This window comes from Pygoscelis adeliae, unplaced genomic scaffold (genome assembly GCF_000699105.1).
Source record: "Pygoscelis adeliae isolate BGI_AS28 unplaced genomic scaffold, ASM69910v1 Scaffold171, whole genome shotgun sequence".
Classification (NCBI taxonomy): domain Eukaryota; kingdom Metazoa; phylum Chordata; class Aves; order Sphenisciformes; family Spheniscidae; genus Pygoscelis; species Pygoscelis adeliae.
Genome location: NW_008824186.1, coordinates 8,128,489 through 8,149,987, shown reverse-complemented (window position 1 = coordinate 8,149,987; position 21,499 = coordinate 8,128,489). Strand labels below are relative to the sequence as shown.

Sequence of the window (21,499 nt, the reverse complement as noted above, 5' to 3'; positions counted from 1 at the left end):
AGACCTTGGCGTAATACTTACCATATTTACCACATTTTCGTCTTTTATTTAAAAGGGTAGTTTCCTTCTTTCTTCCCTCTCCTTTCCCTGTTTACACATCCGTTTATTAGTGACATGCATGAGGCTGAAAGCAATTAATGCTTCATCTATATAATGTATGCGGCATAAGGGACTTTGAGGAGTCCTGCCTTCCCGGGTGTGGTATCGCTCCTTAACTTGGGGCCAGAGTACGGGAGGCGAGGGTGGTGGGGAGGAGTTAACGTCTAAGTTTGGAGGAGCACAACGGCGAGGGGCTCTTCGACACTGCAGCTCGCTGCACCATTCCCAGAGGTCACTCGGCTGGGCCTGGACCTTTGAGGGCTGTAGCACATTACTTCTCTAATGTTCTTGCTGCAGCTGCTGGCATTAATATAACTACTTCCAGTTATGGAGTATTACCCACGCCTGAAGGTGTCGTGTTATCCACGAAGATACATTTGGGGATTCAACGAACCAGTCCTGGGTGCTGAATCACAGCTAAGTCAAGTACTTGTCTTTGTGCAAGGCTAAGCTGATTAAAGCCAATAGGCTAAGCTAAAGCCAATTAAAAAAAAAAAAAAAAAAAAAAGTCTGGCCACTGGCATCGTGGAGAATTTAAAAGGACTCAGAGAAAGAAAAATGATGTGCTACAGTGTGCTCCATGTTGCCCATCAGTTCATTGCTAAGAAAAGAGTGTCGGACCGGATTTGAAGGAACAGCGACCAGGAAACAGATCACTGCAGGTTCACCGAGACATTTTTGATTGTTCTTGAGATGAGACTTTTTCAAGCTCGTTAACATTTTTGAGATACTAATCACTGGCTGGAGGAACTGCTCCAGGAGTGCTCAGTATCCTGCAGTACCATTAATTTTCAAAGTTCTAGTTAAAATTACACAGTACTATGAATTGTCTGCAAATGTTTCCACGCTTCTGGCAGAAACAACTAGTGAGCAGATAAATTATTTTTCTAGGGCTGTGCGACCGACCAAAGAGCTACATAGTACCCTTCTACATATCAGTATTTAACAAGGAAGGCAGATTCATATTTTCGCAAATTTGCAAAATAAATAACAAAGACTGCAGTGTTCGCTGGGCAGCCGCCTTTTTCCTGCTGGGCAAAAATGCTGCAGCATTATCTGTGTTTGCTCAAATCTGTTTGCAACCTTTGCTGGGTTGTAACCCAGCATTCCAGTGCTGGAACACAAAGGACCCGATTGAGTTATGCTGAGTATACCCACGGACAGGCTGGCCTAATGACATTTTTATTAGGTATACTGCGTGACCTTGCCAGTCTGAGGTAGAACAACGATCCAGGAATCCTAACACTTTACTTTCCTTTAGCCTCTGCCCTATTCAACTAATCTCTAATGTGTTTCCCATTTCTGGACCGAAAAAAAAAAAGACAGGAAAAAAAATAAATCAAGTGAGTAACCAACTCCAAGGCAAGAATTCAAACTGAGCTGTATGACCTTCCCCTTTCAAGAGTGCAAACATGTAATTTCCAATGAAAATGATCCAGCACCAGACTCAAAAAGGGTCCTGAAAGTCACAGATTAATTTGGATTTCCCATGCTGCAGGGAAACAGTACTTCTGTTTATACTGGCTGAACACCAAAATTTAGTGTATATAAGGACTCAACAATTGTACATTGTATGTTGTTACTTCAACAGAAAAGTCAAAGCATGGAAATCATTTCTGGCATAATTATTCTTCTATTATTTGATGTATTTCTAAGCAGCTGATGGGTCAATATTGAACAGAACTACCTGTAATTCAAGTTCCCATTGTTTTATTTAACTGCTTGTAGGCAAATAAATGCTATAACAGATTCCAACAGTTATCAAACATTTTCTCCCATGTTCATGCACTTTTCTCATACAAATTTGTTTCTGTGGGTTGTTTGTTAAGAAGCTTGGATATGAGGGAATTCAGCCTTCCACCTTATATAATTCCGTTTACCATTAACTATTTGTTAACTTTGGTCCCACAGTCAAGTATAAACCTCTATATCGCGATACATATAAAATAAAGTATATAACAGCTGAACAGGAAAAGCTGCCAACAAATCTTTAAGGTGACCTCATTTGCAATTCATGTTTACTTGTATTATGAATTTAGTTCTTAGAGCACAAGCCCTAAGGCTGAAATCCTAAAACTACTGACCGCGGCCGTACAAACTTCACACGCACTGACTTGCAACAACTGATTTGAGGGCTAAGAGATGGGCCAGCTTTCAGCGCACGCCTTGGTCCTTGGCCGTTCCACCGCGTTAATGTCAGTTCCACTTAGGACAGCGTTTCGGGCAGTCATCAGTTAAGACCATTTCACTCAAGTCATTGAAAAGCCACCCCACGATAAAAATGTGAGGTTACTACTTAAAAGGAATGGGCCAATCCATAGACTTTCGCGGCAGTTATTGAAATTCATCGTAATACCCTCATCCGCTTCAGTGAGTGTAAAACTGAACCAACGCAGAGCACGTATTATCCACTGGTTTATATCACATCCAGTCCTGCTGCAAAGGACCTAACTAACATCTGCAGGGGCTATATGCTCACTTACCATTTAATTTAGAGTCGAACCTATAAATTCACATTTGAAAAAATTCCAAACGGCTACATTAATTAAATTAAATTTCCAAATAAAACAATTGTATCCACATACATCAAATTAGAGAACAGGGGAAAAACCTAAACTCCACAGCCAGTTACAACTTGCAATTACTTTCAATACCTGAAAACGATATCGATCTTAAAGCTAAATGAAGTTCCTTACCCATGCTATATTTTGCTTTGGTACATGTCGTTCTTTTCAATATTTCATAAACCTATAGAATTAAAATAAAAGAAAGGAAAGGGTTACTTCAGATACCGCCAGTGAAAAGCACAGTCTTTTTTGTGTGCAGCTCAAATATTGGCAAAACCAAGATGAAGTCATCATTCTTTAATAAAAGTCATGGTATTCAGGAGAGCAGGGCTTAAAGATTTCCATGCCGAGTTACCCGTACAAGAGAGAAAGGCTTAACTAAATAGCCAGCTACAAAGATAATTGATCAGGGGAAACGGGGTTACATTTAACCACTCGCACAACAGAAATGCTATTTTTGCTCATGTTAGACATCGATCAAAGATCAGAAGCCCTCTTCTACCCGGACTAGGTGGTGTGCTGGGCCAGCTCTTCCCTCACCACCGACGGTGCAAGCCGCCTTCACCCCACAGACTTCAGCAGAGCTTCAGGCTCGTAACGTGTACGCAGCACGCAGCCGTTTATCAGAAACTGGACTAACCAACACAGGCTGACCTTAACATTTCTGAGCTTGCGTGACCTCAGTAGCAAAAGTGATGTATTTATTTTACGATTTATTGCATTTATTGTCAAATAACCTTTGCACATCTCACCACGCCGCCCGAGCAGTCAAGCTTTCGCCCTGCGCCGCTCCCGTGCAGCGATGCTTTTAGGCAAGGCAAGCACTCGGCTGGCGCGAGGCTGGCAGGGGAGCGGGCAGCAGAGGAACGCCACGGGCAGAAGCACCTGCTGCCCATTGCCTGGCCTGTCTGGGGAGTCGCGGACCGGTTCCCTGGGGATGCTCGCTAACCCGTGTGCTAACTCGGCTGCCGCCTGCCCAATTCACAGAGGGAAGTGAGCGAGGGCATAGGAGGCAAGCCCCACAGCTCATCTGCCTGCTGTTGTCTTCTAACTCCAGTGAGTTAAAGGGCTGTCGCAGAGAGATTTCCAGTTATATAATGTTTTGGGTTTTTTAAATAAGTAAAAGGTCTTTGGCTTAGTTTCTATTAATCAGAGATTCACAGGGAGTGACTAGATTCCTATTCATTTTGCAGTAGGCGGAAGAGTAAATATTTGCACTGTGGTTTAAAAATACATATGAGAAAGGCAGGAGAGAACTTTAAGAAACGAGAATACAAAGAGAAATGCACTCAGGATAAAATGATGCTGAGAAACATTCAATGTCTTTTATTATCAGGTGATTTACAGGGATTTCAAACAAAGCAACATACTACCAGCATTATTGTTATATGCCCAGTGTTCCTTGAGTGGTCTAAAAAACCTCCATCCCTCCTCTTCCTCCCAGCCTCTGCTATGAGCTCCTTCTGTTTCAGTCCATTTTTCAGTTAGTCTTGCTCACCCTCTTGTCCTATGGTGCCATTTTGTCTTGCTACCTTTCTCAGACAGCTTGTCGTCATGAATTTTAACTCTTCATTTGCTCCCTTAAGTTTCTTGTACTTACAAGTTTTTTTACTATATATCTAGACATATAAAAGAAAGTCTACAAACAAAAGCTATGCTTTTTTCAATCTCAAATGAAATGTTTTACTGCAAATAAACCAATTCAGTGTTTGTCGTCTTCTTTTCCATTTCTGTGCTGCTGCATCTGCCTTCCCTGGTCAAACTCACCTAGCCCTGATAACCTGCGCTCACATCAAATCAGCGCACTTCAAGCTACACGGGAACTACATCATGGGGTCCGCACACTGGAATTTCAAAGCAGGAAAGGGAAGTTGGATATCTTACACCCCTTATCACCGTAGCAATAAAAGACAGCTATAATTGCGATATAAGCTCTTTTTGAAACCACTTAGCATCCAAAAGGCTAATGTTAAATATAAGATAAAAGCATGCTCACAGTCACATTCCAACGCACCGATTAGCAGCAGTGGAATGGGGCAAAGAGTCCACGTTATACTTTGAAAAGTGTTGCAGCGAGTGCTGCTTGGCATGGTCCCTTCCAACTGCCCTGGATGTCATGTGAGCTGTCCTTTCAATTCCCCCCTCAGTGGCTATAAAGGAGGCTACACCTTCTCCCCCCCTCGATTTTATGTTCTGTAAGTCACACGGAAGCACTCAAATGCAGTTTGTGATATCGTATTCCTGTATTAGGCTTCATTTCTGTACGGGAACTGCAGAAGTTTAATTACGAGAGGAAAAGTCCCATGCTAGCACTGAAGGAGCAGAGAGACCCTCCAACACGAATGGCTCAGCCCAGTCCCAGTGCTGCGTACGTGTACATCACACTTGCTAGCCTAACAGAGGTGAACAGATGCATAAACAATCGGAACAAGATGCAATTTTCTGCCCTTGTTGCATTTGCTTCATGTAAACTTTAATGTTAAATAAAAAACATAAATAATATTAAATGATGTTAAATAAAAATCATAAGCCTCAACACTTTTAACACCATTCTAGAGAATGGCCCCCAAAACCTATAAATAATATTCCCCATAAAGACCTGGCTGTTTCATTGGAATTTGACTTGGGAGATTTCCCAGCATTTTTATAAAAAGAGCCATGTATAGTTACAGAAAGGTTAATGAGTCACAGGGGTGCAGGTAAGCTTGTGGCAGAACCAGCGGTAGAATCTAAATCTATTCCTTTCTGGTGATACGTCTACTAAGAAACTATGTCTCAGATTAACTGTGAACTAGAAAGAAGACTGAAATTATTTTCCAAAAGGCAGCAACCTGTTAGCAGCAAAGACTATTCATTACATAAGCTAAGCTGGAAATGCTTTATTTATAATTTCAGTAACTGATGTCACAGGCGATCCCTGGCATTTGGTTAAGAAAGGCAAATTTGCAACAGGCATTGTACTAAAGCTGGCAAAGGGGCTATTAACACCATGACTAAGGCACTATCCACCATAAATTATGTATATACAGTACTTACTATAGTGCTTCTCGTTTTGCTGTCAAAGAAGGAATCTCTGTCAGACAAATCAAATCTGTTAAAAGATTAGAAGGAAGCCCATTAGGTTAAAAAAAAAAGCCAGTAATTTCCTGCTCTTGTTGACCCCTTCAATATTTTCATTTCTCCTGGGGATCTCTCATAGCTAACATTAAAGAATAGCTTGTAGAAACCTCGTTAAAAAGAAAGTCCATCCCAACTCTCATTTTAAAGAGGCCGCTTATACGTTTCACTGGTTTTACATATTTATAGGATTTTCTGCACAAAAGAGACTGTTGATGCTCTTTTAAGTTGAATTCCCGACCGCTGCTGGCCTTGAATTTCTCCTAACGATCTTTACATTTTGTCTGTACCTTAAACGCTGCGAGGCCACTCTTGCCTCCCTTGTTCAGCAGACACACAGGCGGTCTCGCTGAAAAAAGCCACCACTGCGAACGGCGTTAAGGCACATCCACGCCTAAGCTAAGGAGCATCCTTTGGGCTTTCGCTGAGCCACCAGGCTCCTTTGCTGTAGGAACATCCTACATGCAAATACACATACAAACACATTTCCTGCAAGTCCAAGAACATGTCAAATGTCACATACATTGACTGGCCCAACTAACATACACAACTCCATCAGTGTTCTGCATCCCTTGATTAAAAACTAAAAAACCTGTATGTACACTGAAGAAATCCTGCCCTCGGACTGTTATTTGTTCCAGCTGGCACATACATAAACACAGCCTTCAAAGCTTCTCCTCTGGGATGCTGGCCAAGGAAAAGCAGCAGCAAAGCAATCCAGGGCAGTCGAAACTTTGGCTGGGCCCCACCTTATCATTTTTTCCTACACCCACATTTACAGCTATTCTTACTGATCTGAAATCGATGGCAAAGCTACCACGGACTTCATAGCATTTCCAAAGTCAAGGCCTGGTTGGCAGTACACGTGTGAGCTGCCCACACCAGATGAATGAAATTATTCTGAAATTTATCAACCTGCATCTCTGGCTACCAATTTTACTGAGCGCTTCATTCCACATGGAAAAGAGACTATTGTAAGCCACATTATAAATCTTGTTTGGCAGTCTAACAGTTGATGTGTATAGTTATATAGATATGTATTATATACCACAACAGCAGCACGGAGCTTTCACAGGGGGGGTCTACAAAGCCTCATTCCTCAACAGTGAGCCAAAAAAGAAAAAAAAAAAAGTAAATTTACTGCAAAATGGAAATATCCTTTACAGTAACGACTAACAAAGTGTTGGCGTTCATTTTCCCTTTCACCTTTTGGTGCCTCAGCTGCTATCAGGAAGGCTGGAACCTGTTGACATGGACATTTACAGAAAGCTTTCACTTACAGGTGCTGTTTCTCTCTGGAGAAGGGGTAGGAGAGGCGCTTCACCGTCTGGGGTTTGTGTTCTGCTACTTTTGGCTGGATGGGCTCTGTTATTTTTTGAATTACAGAGTTAATCTTTTTCAGAAGTCCATGGGTCTGATTGATCTGATACATCTGAGTGGGCAAAGAGAAAAACAGTAAAACTGTATTGCTTTCTGGTTATCCATAAGAGAGAGTGAACTGTAAGGAACAAACCATCAATTAAATAAATAAATCTGAACAAATTATCGAGGAGTATAGCTTACCTTCTTGAAAACATTCAGAAACACATAGATGGATGGGAAAGTCAAACAAGGCAAGCAGAGGAAGCCTACTGCTCTTCCTCTGAGCCAAAGCATGGCCCGTGTTTGGTTCCAAATAATCAGGCCGGGGAGTTCAGCGGAGATACACTTGGCACTGGCTCCCGAGACACCCGCTCCTCTGGCATTTACTATTTTCTTGGTGCAATGGGACAAAGAAATGAAGGAGCTATGGAGCCCCTGTGCAAAACAACAGAAGTGGTCTCCTCTCCCAGCGGGCTCTCCTGAGAATATTGTGCAGGTTTCAGGAGTTTCCCCTCTTCCATATAAAGGAACCAAAATATCTTGAATTGCCTGTTGCAGTTCTGTAGCACTAAATGCAGGAACTGTGTTAGCAGGTCACAAACGAGGATTACAGGCTTCCCTCTCTGAGCCACAAAAACTACGTGCGGTTCCAGGGCAGGGCTCCCACCGCAGGAAGATGCTCGGCTGGAAATAAGGCTTTAGGGGTCTGAGGGTGTTCTCAGGCACATCGCTTCTCCCGGGCAATGCCTGCAGGCTTAGGTGGCCTCTTCAACAGAAAAGAAACCCCCACAAAATGCCCACCCTAACTTTTCTTTTACGGCAAAGCAGCTTTAACCGCAGGATCACAACAGACTTCTTTTATCTAATTGTGCTTCTGATTAAGAATTGGTGGTAAGTGAGGCAATAATGGGGATTAATATGAAATCCAAACCAAAGGTGTGGGTTTAGTGTGGTAATAAATGATGCTGGGCTTTGAGACTGTCTCTTGCTCCATTATAGACTTCCCTCTGCAGTCTGGGACATGCACTTAGTATGTGTTTAAATATTAATCCATCTCTAAGCTGTGCTCACTGAACAGGTAGCTATCTATCACAGATGATTTAGAATTGATAAAAATATACTGCCATTTCTTTAATGATATTTCAAATATTCTGAAAGGTAATTTATTTTGTAGAAGAGTAGTCCCAACTCCTGCAAATATGACTAACGATGTATATGAAGAGTCACTAAACCCAGCGAGACTACCGCACACAAATTGTTACTCTTACGTTCATTTTCAGCAGTCTAGCGTTTTGGGTGAGAAAAAACCTCCAAAATGCACACCTAAACTTCAACATCAATTGCAACCTCTTCTTTTAAAACACGCTGAGAGGATGAGGCATTGTATGAAATCACTCGCATCACGTACAGACAGCGGTAGCGGCTGGGAATTCTTGATTTCCATTCCTCCTTCCAGTTATTCTTTCTGCTGTCCCAAGCAAGCAAGTTTGTGACTCTAATTTTCTGTACAGATTAGTTAACTATTTTAAAAATGCTTGTGGGAAGAAAAGTTCACATTTGTAAGGTGCTCAGAGACAAACATATGTTTAAACTATGCCTTCCAGAGGAAAAAAAAGAAAATCAGGACTCACCTTTTTTGTGGGCATCTTGAGCTTAAGAAATTCTGCCTCTCGACACAATACGTGCCACGGTGCGTGTATTTTTACAAATCCAACCCCATGGATTTTAGTCTTTAAAAAAAAGCAAGAGAAAACGTTATTCATGAGAGGAAATTAAGTATTTTTCCCCTTGTGTTTCATACGTATTTAAGGAACAGTCTATTACCGCCAACACGCTAAATCTCATTTGAGACAGCTAGATTCCAACAACAGGACAATCACTGAACACCTCTCTGTGCTGAGCTGCTATAAAATGTGACTCAAAAATGCTATTGTCTTCCAGAACAATTACCACAAGGTTAAACAGATAAAAATTGTTTGGGAAATAAAAGCTAATGACTACGGATACAAATACAGACTGAGACAGTGAAATCTGAAGCACAGGCATCCAGCCAAATGGTATGATTTTGTGAGCGCGTTGTAATTAACGGAGCTGAGAGAGCCCCTGCTGCCTCCTAAGAGCTGCTCAGTATCTCAAAGGACCAGAACTGCTGTAAGAACGAAGCAGCCGCAGATACAGATGTGAATATCTACATTAAAACACTACACATTTTCATTAGGAAAACTGCTAGGAAGAATTCAACAAAACAAAAGAAAAACCAAAAGATAAATGTTAATGCTAGCATTAGCAATATGCTTGCATCCCACTGGTTCTCTGAGCTCTGTTCTAGATGGCTGGACATGGGGGTTTGCTTCTGGCACTCCCGCATACACCCGTATTTACTCCCACGGGAGCAATCATTTCGAAGCCATTGGACAAATGATACCAAACTAGCAGGCATTCAGCAAACAGAAGAGAAAGAAACTTTAACGAATCTTTCTAATCTTGCTGCTGTATCAACTCAGGCAGTTACTATAATAACTAGCTTTCACGCAGCTATATTCTGCACTGTCTTTCTAGAAATCAGTTACTCAGAAGACATAAATAACTGCCAGCCTTCCCATAAGGCATGGCTTCCAAACCACCTTTGAATTTACTTCATTGAAGAGAGTTTAAGTGACTTAGTAAACATCATCTGTTTAAGAAACCTTTGCTCTTTTTGCAATTAGTAAAGCCTCCTACGCAATTTCGTGGCATGCTTTGCAAGCCCAAGTGATTGCAGGTTTTTCCCCCTCCACTGATGTGCTGGATATGGAAGCTGATGTAAATCCCCGCAGCTTGCTTTCATCTCTGTACGTTCCTGATCTGGTTTGGTATCTTGTACTGAAAGGACAGGGTTCTCTCTCTTTTATGGTGTCCTGGCTTGAACCCTGAGCCCTTCTGCATCATGAAATCATATTACATGTCATAGGCGGGGACCTCCCACCTTGCAAAGGACTTAAATATCTATGACTTGGCACAGGCAAGCTTCCAGTTCACTACAACAACTTGCAAGTTTGACAGAAAGCAAGTCTTATTTTCACCTGGGGGAGAAAGAAGTGAAAGGTTTTTTTGCATTATACTGTGCAAAATATATATTTTATTTATATCTATCTACATCTCATTATGTACACGCCTTTAATTTGGGAGTAATAGGTGGCAGATTTCTTTAACACTCTGATCACAGGTCTAGATGTTTGATCTCAACTTTTAGATCCTGTAACTAAAACCAGCATAAATGTTTACCCTCTCTCACAGGAGTTTCAGGCATATTGGTTGGATCAGTTAATTGTAATAGCTTCCTTTGAAATTAATACGGCTGTGCCTATTTCTACTAATCACACACTGGCAGTACTTCACACACATCATTTTTTATATAGTCTAATGGTCTTTTAATAGAATATACTGTTTTCAGAGTACAGGTGAAAGGCGTTACAAGCTGTACTGTTCATATCTAAGAATGGAAAGAGCAAACTGTAATACAGACCCACGTGCTCGAGCTAGGGCATGCACCAGAACCTCCTGAACAAATTTAGTTCTCTTGAAGTCAATACTGAGGTATAAAACTGTCACTGTCTGTATCAGGTATTTTTCATCAGAACTGGAATTACCAGTGGATCCAAACCACAGCATACTGTAAACCCACCAAACTGGGATTAGTCTTGAGAGCATTTAAGCCTCACTTCTAGATACAGCAACACATCAACAAGCTGTGTTGCAATAGTGGATGTGCCGCGCGTCCTGGCCAAGAAAAGTAAGAAACTTCACCTCATCGGGGCATTAACAACACTACAGCCCATTCCTGTGAAGCGAATTAAATTGGTGGGCGAGGATGGCACTGCCAGAACTGAAATCAAATTCTGGAAGAGCTGAGCTTGTGTAACCTCGATCAGAGCCAGGTTCACAGGAACGGCTCAGTATCTCCCAGGATTTGACCACCAGTTCTCCTCCCTATCTTTAACCATTTGAAAGGGCTCCTTACATCCTCATCGCGTTCCAGTTCCAGACCAGCCTCCACAAGGTTCCCTTCGTACTCCTCCCTGCGAAACCTCTTGTCGTCTTCGTGGTAATCCATGTGAGGTTCGCCTTCCCCCATTTCCAGCTGCACTCCTTTCCCGGGAAGCGGCTGGTCCTGCTTGGTGCTTCGGGCACTTGAATCATTGTGATGAACTCTCCTGGCGAGTGTCCTCCCTGCTGAGGACTTCTTGTAATGATAAACTAGGATGTAGTCTACTTTTCTCTTGCCATCTCTGAAGTAGAGTCCGTATTTGCAGTCAGCATCTGGATTTGTGGATAGGGAATTTAATAACTGGAAGCAGGGAATGGGGATGTGGAGAGAAGGAGAGAGGAGAAGAATAATGAGCACACACGCCAACAGGGACACCAGACAGACCATATCCTTGTATCAAGGACTCCTTGCCTGGAGCACACAATGACCCATCTTCAAACAGCACGCATACGGGAGGAGTCTCCACATGCTACTTACTCAAAACAATTTTCCAAGTTAACACCTGCAATTTTACTGATAGCCAGCTGGGATTTTACTGGCCAGAAATAAATAGATAAAATGACTGGGATTTAATCTAATTACCAGCGCACTAGTTCATAAGTCAGCTACTTAGTGGATTTGGTTTTCTCCTTTGGGGGTTAATCACCACTAAGATCACCTTCTGTGCTTCCACCCAAGACATCTGCGTTTCAATTCTGACAAATAGATTAATATCATGTGCAAACATTTCTCACTTCTCTTATCTATCATTGCAAGTTTCTATCATCTGAGAAAGAGATCATCTTAGATACAGACTGAAGGGAGCCAGCTGGTCGTGAAGCACGGCCAAAAATGCAGATGGACCGTAGCCAGGGAAGTGGGTTCATTGCTTACTGAGTTCACCACTTTTCTTCCCCACTTATAAAACCTGTGTTGCTTTGCAATCTGATGGTGGCAAAGGCTTTATTCCCATCTTGAATTAACACTGTGTTAAGTGTTGCAAGATGCAAGAAATGTAAGTCTTAAAACACAATACCATTTCCAAGCATTTATCTGAAAACTGCACGGGGCAACTGTAGAAACATACAAAAGTACTAACATTTATTCATTTCTACTTTCAATAGCACTCCTAATGCATAAATCACAATTCTGCCCTTGGAGATGCACAGACCATTTAAAAAAAAAAATAAAAATTCACTAGTAACTTGCATTTGTTTCTACAAAAAATACTCATCACAGGAGTGGCTTTTCAGGGACCAGGGACATTTTCTGCCTTTTAATTTTACAGAAGAATGTTAAGCCTCCACGTAGGGAAAAGGACTTGTGCTCCGAATGATAGCAATTGGCCATCGGTTGCAAATCATTATCGGTCAAAACTCGTTTGGAATGGGTACACCTTCTGCTTGTTTCATACATAAAACCACAAATGTAAGTTATTTGCAAACAGTTGTTTCTAAGACAGTCCCATTTTTAAACCCCAGATGAAAACAGCAACCTCTGAGCTTACTGTACAATATATTACAGCCAATGTAGCCAAAACTTCATTGAAATCCACCCAATATTACACAAATTTGCATACTTCTCTGAACATCGCTTTGGGGAGGGCAGGTCCCAGCTACCGTAACTATAAATCAATGCCTTTAAGGGACAGCCTGTTCTTCCCTTTTTGCCTGGGGGAGAGTTTTACTCAGACAACAAATTCAAGCAGCAAACCCCATCTTCCTGGGTTTGGAGGGAGGAGGAAGCGCACTGAAGAAGTAATTAGACAAGTGGAATCAGATGAGCGCATAGCAGTAACCCTCAGCAAGGAGGACTGGCAGACAGCAAGAAGCCCGAGATGCCAGGCGGTACGTGGAGCAGCCGCCTGCCGAGGTGGGGATGCCTGAACATTCATTGCTTTCCAAAGCCTGACTTGACCACGTCTGCCCAGGGCCAGCTTGGCTGCAGGTCCCCATCTCCTCAGTCCCTCGCTGCTTTGCTCCATACCTGCCTTTGCTACCTGCTTTTCTCTCCTTTTCTTTCAGGATCCCATCTCTCTTTTCCATTTAACCTAAACCCTTTGCTCCAAATACATAAATATAACGTAAAATAATACAGCATTTGCTGCTACCATGGAGTTCACTCTTCGTCCTATTCCCTCTTTCCCCTGCTCCACGTCTGTCTTATTTAGCCAGGGCACAGGCTGCTCATGTTTGTGCCCTATCTAGATATTCCTATTTAATTCTTGAGCGTAACTACAATACAGAAGACCATTAATAACGATTACTTTCTGATTGCTTCATGATTAATGGCATGCACCTGTGAATTCAGAACATTTTTTTAATGCAAGCTGACAGTCTGCTTGTGGCAGGCAACTCACTTATGCAAATATCTGTAGAAACAAAATATTAAGAAATAGTAACTAACTGGATTTTCAGGATATAATGCCTCTTCCAAGTAAACAGTTGTTGTAAACAAGATACAGGAACACTGGGATTTCTTTTAAGATAACTAATTGTATTTAATTTTTAAAGATGTGTCGATCTTATTAATTAATTAAACATCAATTTCTGAAAAACTAGGCTGAGCCGACAGACGTTCAGGTAAGTGCAGGGAGATAAAACAGGCAAAAGACTCAGACCCCAGCCACTTCCTACCCACATCGGACTGACTTTATGAGGGACAGCAATTAGTCGGTCTGTCCTGGAGACTAATAAATAAAGGAAACGGGCAGGACTGCAGATGGCTCTTGAAGATGCCAGCAGTGAGCGCGCCAGATGTTTCTAACTGCTCGGGGAGCTCAGGAGAGATCAGTACATCCCAGCCACAGCTCCTCTTCTCCTGGAGCACGCCCTGGGTGGAGAAAAGTGGCACTGAAAATCCCTAGTTTCTCTGTGTCTTTGAGCCACTGCCATCAGGAAGGGGCCAGGTCACACTGCAGAAACTGAATGACAGCTTCTTCCCATTTCTTTGAACTTTCCTGTTGAAAAGCTGACTCACTGATCATTTAGGAGAAGGTGCTGCACTGTGGATACTAAAGACTCAATAAATTTATTAATATATGAGAATAGCTACATCCCACTGCGAAAGGGATGCAGCCAAAAGACTCAAAGAAGCCTGTTGGTCCTGTTTGAAAGAAAGAAATGGTTAGATTCTTTTAAAGGGGTGGTATTAATGCTGAAAGGTACTCATAGGCCACATCCTTTCTCACAGTGCTGCTACGCTGAAACAGAGAGAGCGCTGCCTTGACTTAGACCACATAAGGCTCATGTCCCTTCGGTTGCAAATGAGACACAGAAAAGACATTTCAGTTTTACCACAGCAGGAGGGGTGTTTACACTCTTGACGGAATTATTCCTCCATGCTCCATCCTAATTAAGCACAAGCACAATGAATCAAGTCTTGCTTTTTCTGGTATATCTCTCCCCAGCGAGATCTGTTATATAGCCCACTCCACCTCAATTCCTTCACCTGAATAAACTCCTTTTTATGTGTTTATGACATAACCAACTCCTAATCCTGTTGGGTATTCATATTACTGACTTTCTTTAAAATCAGTGTTAAAGAATTTAACCAAGGCACAATTAATGACACTGGAAATCTAACCTCTATTGTGTGCTACAGAATATTAGTTTAATGTTACCCATGTTAACACTAGCTTTCACGTGAAATTTTAGACATTTTTTTCTGTTCTACTCTATACGGGCAAAGAGATTTGAAGGTTGCCACAGCCTTATAGCCAGATTGATTACTCTGAGAATAGCCAACCCCTTTTTATGCCACAGGTTAAACAGCAAGGATCCCTTGCTTCCCTTCTTCACATCAAAGAACAAACGCCACTAAATTAGCACGTACTGTGGCTGGTGGCAATCAAAGAAAGGGAGGGAGAAGATTTCAGAGCATCCTGGGAATGGAAAGAATGAGAAAAAAGCTAAAAGGTAAAGCACAGTACGCCAGTTATGACACATCTGGCAAGTCCTTTACTCACTGTACTCTCATGCTGGTCATATCCTATATCCTCAATAGCTCGGATGTTGATAATGTGGATCCCCTTCTCCTCAGCAGGTAGACAGGAGTATTTCTTGTTCACCCTCATTCCTGTCTCCTCCGGAGCCTCGTTGAGATCTTCTGGCAGAAAATCCACCCCATGAAACTCACTGTCTGCGTCTGAAAAGGAACAATTTCATCAAGACACTTTAATCCCAACACTTGCTCCTCCCAGAGCCACCCAAGCTGAAACGTATCCTGTTCCTGCCTTCTTCTGCCAATGAGCCCTTGTGCAGGGCTCCCACCCGCCTCTGTGCCTCCCTTCCCAGCTCTCCCGCAGCCCTCTTCAGCCCTACCTAGGTCTCCTCCTCCTCCTCCTCCTCCTCCAGAGGAGTGCTCAGTGAACTTCTTTTCTGCACTTCTGTATCAGGATGCGTTTACTGTATGGTCTCATAGAATGATTACATTTCTTGGCAGGAGAAGGACAAGAAGGGAGGAAAAAAAGAAAAATAGTCCAAGAATTAGCTGGTGACGATAGGTGGCATGGTGTTTTCCCCTTTTCAGTAGGCATTTTCTCCTTGAACAAGCACTTGTTCATGCTGAAAAACTTAGGGGGTTTCCCCTCAAGTACCTGTGTACTGCATCTGATTTACTGAACCATTCTTATTTAAGCAGTCTTGAAAATCTGAGGTTTTCTCCCTCTCAACCTGCCACACATCCGTACTGTTTCCACTTATTATTTAAGTATATAGATGGGCTAAAGGATTTAAAGTAAAAATTTCACTACAAACTGAGCAACCAGATAACTGATAAAACGCAAACTAGTGTTTGCGTATGTGCATTTTATGCAAGCAATAGAAGGCAAAGTTTTCCAAGATTTGATTCATTTTGACATTGAAGTAAAATACTGCAGCATTATGCCCTTTTTTTAAACCACACAGGAGCAGGATTTCCTTGTCTAAAGAGTGAAGATAAAGCAAGAATTTTAGAATTTAGCCTTGAACGGATACTAAATTAACTCTCCCATAAAACCAAACAACAAAAACATGTAGAGGAGCACGCTCTAGTAGCAGCTATATTACAACTGCCTGTTGCTGCAACTAGTTCAACACTCTGGGGCAGATAGCAGCAGAAATTGTACAGAATTAGCCCATTTGGAAAAATACTTCCCTCCTACCGAGAGCTGCCACTAAGCTTACGATGAGGTGAGGATAAATGTCACATTTTAATTAGCTATGTCTTAGCCTAAGAGCACGTTACTCCTCTTCACCAAACTACAAGTTTGGTTGAACTTCAGGGATGATGTGGAAGGAAGAGACAGGGAAAATCTCATTCCCCAACAAGTTTGCAGATGACGTGAAACTGAGGAGCATGGTTGATAAGCTGGAGGGTAAGGCTGCCACTTCAAGAGGTCTCAACAGGCTGGAAAAATGGGCTGAGAGCAGCATTATGAAACTCAACAAAGTCAAATATGAAGTCCTGCACTTGGACAGACTAGTCTCAAGCACAAGCACAAACTGGGCAAGGACCAGATAGAAAGTAGCTCTGCAGAAAAGGACCTGAGAGTCCTGGTGTACAGGTTCGGAGTAATCATCTTGAGTGGTGAAGGATAGCTGCATACTGGACTCCATTAGTAAGAAAGCAAAGACAGCAGGCCTAGGGAAGCAATTTCTCCTTTATTTGACACTTGCCAGACCACAGCTAGAGTGCTGTGCCCAGTTTTGGCTCCCCAGGACAAGAAGGACATTGACAATCTTGAGCAAGTCTAGTGGAGGACCATCAAGCTGATCAGGGGGCTCGAGTGCACAAGGAGAGGCTGAGACACCTGCGCTTATGCAGCCCAAAGAGGAGAAGGAAAATGATGGGGTCCCATTCCTGCCTTCAACTATCTACCGAGTAGGTACAGACATGGCAGAGCCAGATTCTTCTCATAGGTGGACAGCAAAAGGATGGGAACAGACACAAGTTGCAACACAGGAAATTATGACCAGACATTAAAAAAAATCTTAATTCTTTAACAACGACGGTGATGACATGATGGGGAAAGGGCCCAGTGAAGCTACAAATCTCCATCCACCCCTGGAGATGGTCAGAGCTCAACCGCACATGGTCCCAAGCAACCTGACCCAACTTTAGTGGTGGGAAGGCACTGCATGAACCTGCAATCCAGGTGCTTCATGGCGACATGCAGGAGTTAGCATGAACAACCACCTGCAACAGCAGAGGAGGAAGGTGCGGCCAAAGCCTTGGCACATTTCTTGAGCTTATCAGAGTAAGATAAACATTATTAGTATAAAAGTCATGCTTCTCTGGAATTGGTAGTCATGCTTCTCTGGAACTCGCAAACACCACGAGTTTGTGGATCTTCATTTCAGTTCCTGTATCTGAGACATTTGCTGCCACAAGAGACTCTCTACAAGATGACCACTTTCCTAGGAACTGCAGCACTCATTAACACCATCACCTTTGCACAAAATCTGGGCAGCAGTTATCCTTACGTATTTCAGGCGCACAGCATGTAATGCCCATATCTCTGCCGATCTGTGCTGCTGTTCTTAGCTTTTCTTTAAAATTCTCAAACAGATATCTCAGAAAAGATGCCACGCTTGCGATCTTGGGGCAGCATCCTCGAACTCAGTAAATCACTTGAATAACAACTTGTAATAGTTAAAGAAACTTTTTATGGGGTAATATAGAGATGCAGCCAAAAAATCAGCTGCCTCATGGGAACGACTAGCATGTTTGTAACAATTACCTACACATGTGTGCTCTCTTTTTCCCAACTTACACATGCATATATATACACACACACTCCCGGAACACATGGGAATGGATACAAATGCGATCAGCTGCAGAATCCTATGTACTCAAGCTTTTTTCTATAGCTGTAAAATACTCATATAATAATACAACAACTTTTGGAACTTCATAAGCATAACAACCTGCATTTTTATTTGGAAGAATGCCTGAAACAACTTTCTAGAAACAATAGTTTAAGTGCTGTAAAAGTCCTCTCTCCTTTTTCCTCCTTTCACACACGTACTAAATAAAACCTAGTTACTTCAGCAGATTACAAAGGATATTAGAAGAGAAGCACCTTTTACTGACTATGAATCTGAGTATTTCGTATGTCTCATAATGGACCTGTGAACTCAGAAGTACTAGTTTGGAAATCACAGTTAGGATGGAGTATGTTTAGAGCAGAAAATCGCAAGCTTCATTGAGTCCAAACGAGCTCCCTGTGCTCTGGAGCTGCACTTCTGAGCAGTATTTGTTAAGCCCACAGTACAGAGCAAGGAGACCTGCTCAAATGATTCAGTACTATTGTGCAAGCCCAAACAATCACCCACCCGCAAGCATCTCCTTACATTGCTGTTTACACATCAGTAGCCTGGCAATATCGGAAAGAACAAATACTTAAGGTAGGCAATGAATCATACAATTTTGGTTTCTTATGACTACTGAAAAAGATGTGAAATGTGAGAACTTTATTGATACAATCTTAATTACAACAAGTTTGATTTCTCTACTTAAAGATGATGTCAGGATTTAAAAGCCATCCAAACCACTTTGGTAATTACAAACGCACAGGGATTATAACTAGTTCACTTATGCTGATTTGGCAGAGGCCAAGGCATTCTGTTGCAGAAGACAAAACATCTTTTTATATGGAATAGTATTCCATATAACTTTTTAAAGACTTAAAACCATGAATATTTTGTGTTAATCATATTAAACAAGGACAATAATTTAATCTCAGAATAAATTCACGTTCAGAATTATTTATGGCAAGATAGTAGATGTAATATGAAGAGCACAAAGCACATCAATGTCTTAATTCAGCTAGAGTCACATCTTAATCTGTTTGGAGCTGAAAGAGGAAAGTATTGTGAAAATTGCTAGCTTTGCTGCCTTCTAACATTGACTAACCCACTCTCTTCCATTTACTAACCAGAAAACACTACAACAAAGACTTGAAGAAGTGCTCAACGTTATTTCAACACAGCCATATAACCAATCAGCCATTTCTCCTCCCTGTCTACAGCTGATGTTGTTCAGAAACCCGTGGATTTCCAAACAGCAGAAGTTCCTAATATTCCTGGAACATAGACTCAGACCCACCCGATGCTTCTTTTACACTTTATTGTGTATTGCTTTGTCATTTCCTAATATTTGCTACAAATCACAGAACACCCTGCCAAGTATACAATATATAATGATATACTTCAAAGTATTCCTTGCCTGTCTCAAAACACCCACATTCCATAAGAGCGCGGAACACTGGAAAGCTTTTGATACCGATTTCAATCCCATCCGTGAACCAGGTTTGAGAAAGTATTTGGTGAACATCAGACGTGTATAGAACTACCTTCCTTAGCACAGGCGCTGCCAGGTAATTCCCGTATTTGCTGTTAATAACCCCTGTATTTTTTATAGCCGGCATAAAAGAACAGGCTTTTGGGCAGCACTTGTGTTTAGGAACAGCTCCATAGGGTACGTGACCACACAGGTATCTTAACAGCTGTCCCTTTTTTGTTAGGAGTGAGGTAACATGGGAGAGCAAGAAAAAGACGACATAGAAACAGATGTTTGCAGCAGCTCTCAAGCTACCTTTCTGCTCTCTGTGGGAGTTTTCCCAGAGATCTTGGGATGTTGTGGATTACACTGAGCCACCAGCTGCAATTCAGAGCATGGAAATGCTACAACGACCTTGCAAACTGCAGTAGAGGTATCTTAGCCATTCTGAAATGATCTCTCTGTAAGACGCAACAGGTACAGTGAGCTCTGTGCTGTTTCTAGTACAAAATAAGCAAGCACTATATTAATCTGAAGTAGATAAACTTATATGAAACAGAGATGAGAGCATGAGGACAGAAACTGGTGAATGAAAAGATCAGAAGAGACAACTGCATTGTAACAGTAAGGAAGGTCTGTGCATGCCTTGTGTCTTTGCGCCCGTTACTTCTCCCCCTGAATCTCAAATGAGGCTCTCTCTCTGAACAATACGGGAAACAAGTTTAAAATAATAAAAAACCCTCAAACTTGCAAACATCTGCTCCTTTGTTCAAACTTCAGTTGCAGCTGTAAAAATCCTCAAATTCTTCTTGCAAAAATTAACACTAATTAATTAACGATAAATTTTCCACCACAGAAATTTGGCACATTATGCTGTAGCCTTTACTCATTCAGACAAGGCTTCTTCATTGGACTTTGGTGACCAGAACTGGAAATCTGCTCTAGAAATGGGTGTATTTTCTCCATTACTAGCCTCAGCCATGATCAACTAGCTTATTAATATTACAGTCATAATCACGTATAACCACTGGATATTCCCAGGCAAAAAATTATTTTTTCATTAAAATAAATGGAAAATTGCATTCACACAATGCAATTTTTACAGACACGTCCTGCGCTATTTCTAAAACGAGCATCATCAGGTCAGCATGAGTATATATAAACAAACGAACAACTATTTCACTGCTCAACCTGAAACCAATAACTTCGCTGAAGCTGGCTTCTCTTATCTCTCCTTGTTTTCTTTTTTAGGGAGTATGTTTAAGAAAGTGGCAAGAACAAAAAAGTCGTAAAGACATCTAAGTTAGCTGTCCCAGTTGTTCTCAACAAGGAAGAAGCAGGAGAGTTACAAGACCACGTGATTTAAGACTTTCAAATGTCCACATTCTTCTCTTTTTGCTTCACAGAAATTGTGATAGAATTCAGAACGAAAAATTAAGACTCACGCAGGATAAGTTCCCTGAGCAAATCATTTTAAAGGAGCCATAACACCACTTCTTCACAAAAGCTTCTGAGATACTAGCGTATAGGGTTTAGATTCCTTAAACTGAAGACATTTGTTCCATATGAATTAACAAGTAAAAGTGCTGTGCGCAGGTCCCAGAACTGGTAATGACCCTACTGCGATAGGGAGGAAGCACATTAAGGAAGTCATGCACACGCACACACACACATGTAAAAAAAAAAAATACACATGCACACACATATAAATCTAGGTTGTATATTTTGTTTATACTATGCTCTTTCTGCAGAAGAAATGCTAGCCTATGCAATATGTTGGATTTTTTTGGGTTTACATTCTTTTTAAAAAAAACTTTGATAGATACTGAGAGAAAATGTCTTAGTGTGATTTTGCTTACTATATATTGCCCCCTAGCAGCAGAATCCTCCTTCAGCACATTCTTACCTATTTCTTTACTTCCTGTATCTTCCAAATTCAAAGCTACAGGTTAATCCTTGGGCTAAGAAGAAAAAAAATTAATTCTCACAAGCGACTCACCTATCACTTCCTCCTCTTTTTTGTTTTGTTTTGTTCCCCCCCCCCCCCCCCCCTTATCTAACTACTGCTAGTACATCCGCCGCCCAA

The 21,499-nt window shown here is 41.7% G+C and overlaps 1 protein-coding gene across 1 annotated transcript in view; it reads right to left on the bottom strand.

Moving 5' to 3' along the window:
• Window positions 1-21,499, bottom strand: part of ANO1 (anoctamin 1, calcium activated chloride channel) — an 83,627-nt gene that overhangs the window by 32,868 nt on the left and 29,260 nt on the right. The window contains 6 exon segments of the mRNA XM_009334538.1: window positions 2,796-2,847; window positions 5,703-5,757; window positions 7,064-7,215; window positions 8,777-8,875; window positions 11,146-11,472; window positions 15,119-15,297. Of these exon segments, the coding sequence (XP_009332813.1) occupies window positions 2,796-2,847; window positions 5,703-5,757; window positions 7,064-7,215; window positions 8,777-8,875; window positions 11,146-11,472; window positions 15,119-15,297 (864 nt within the window).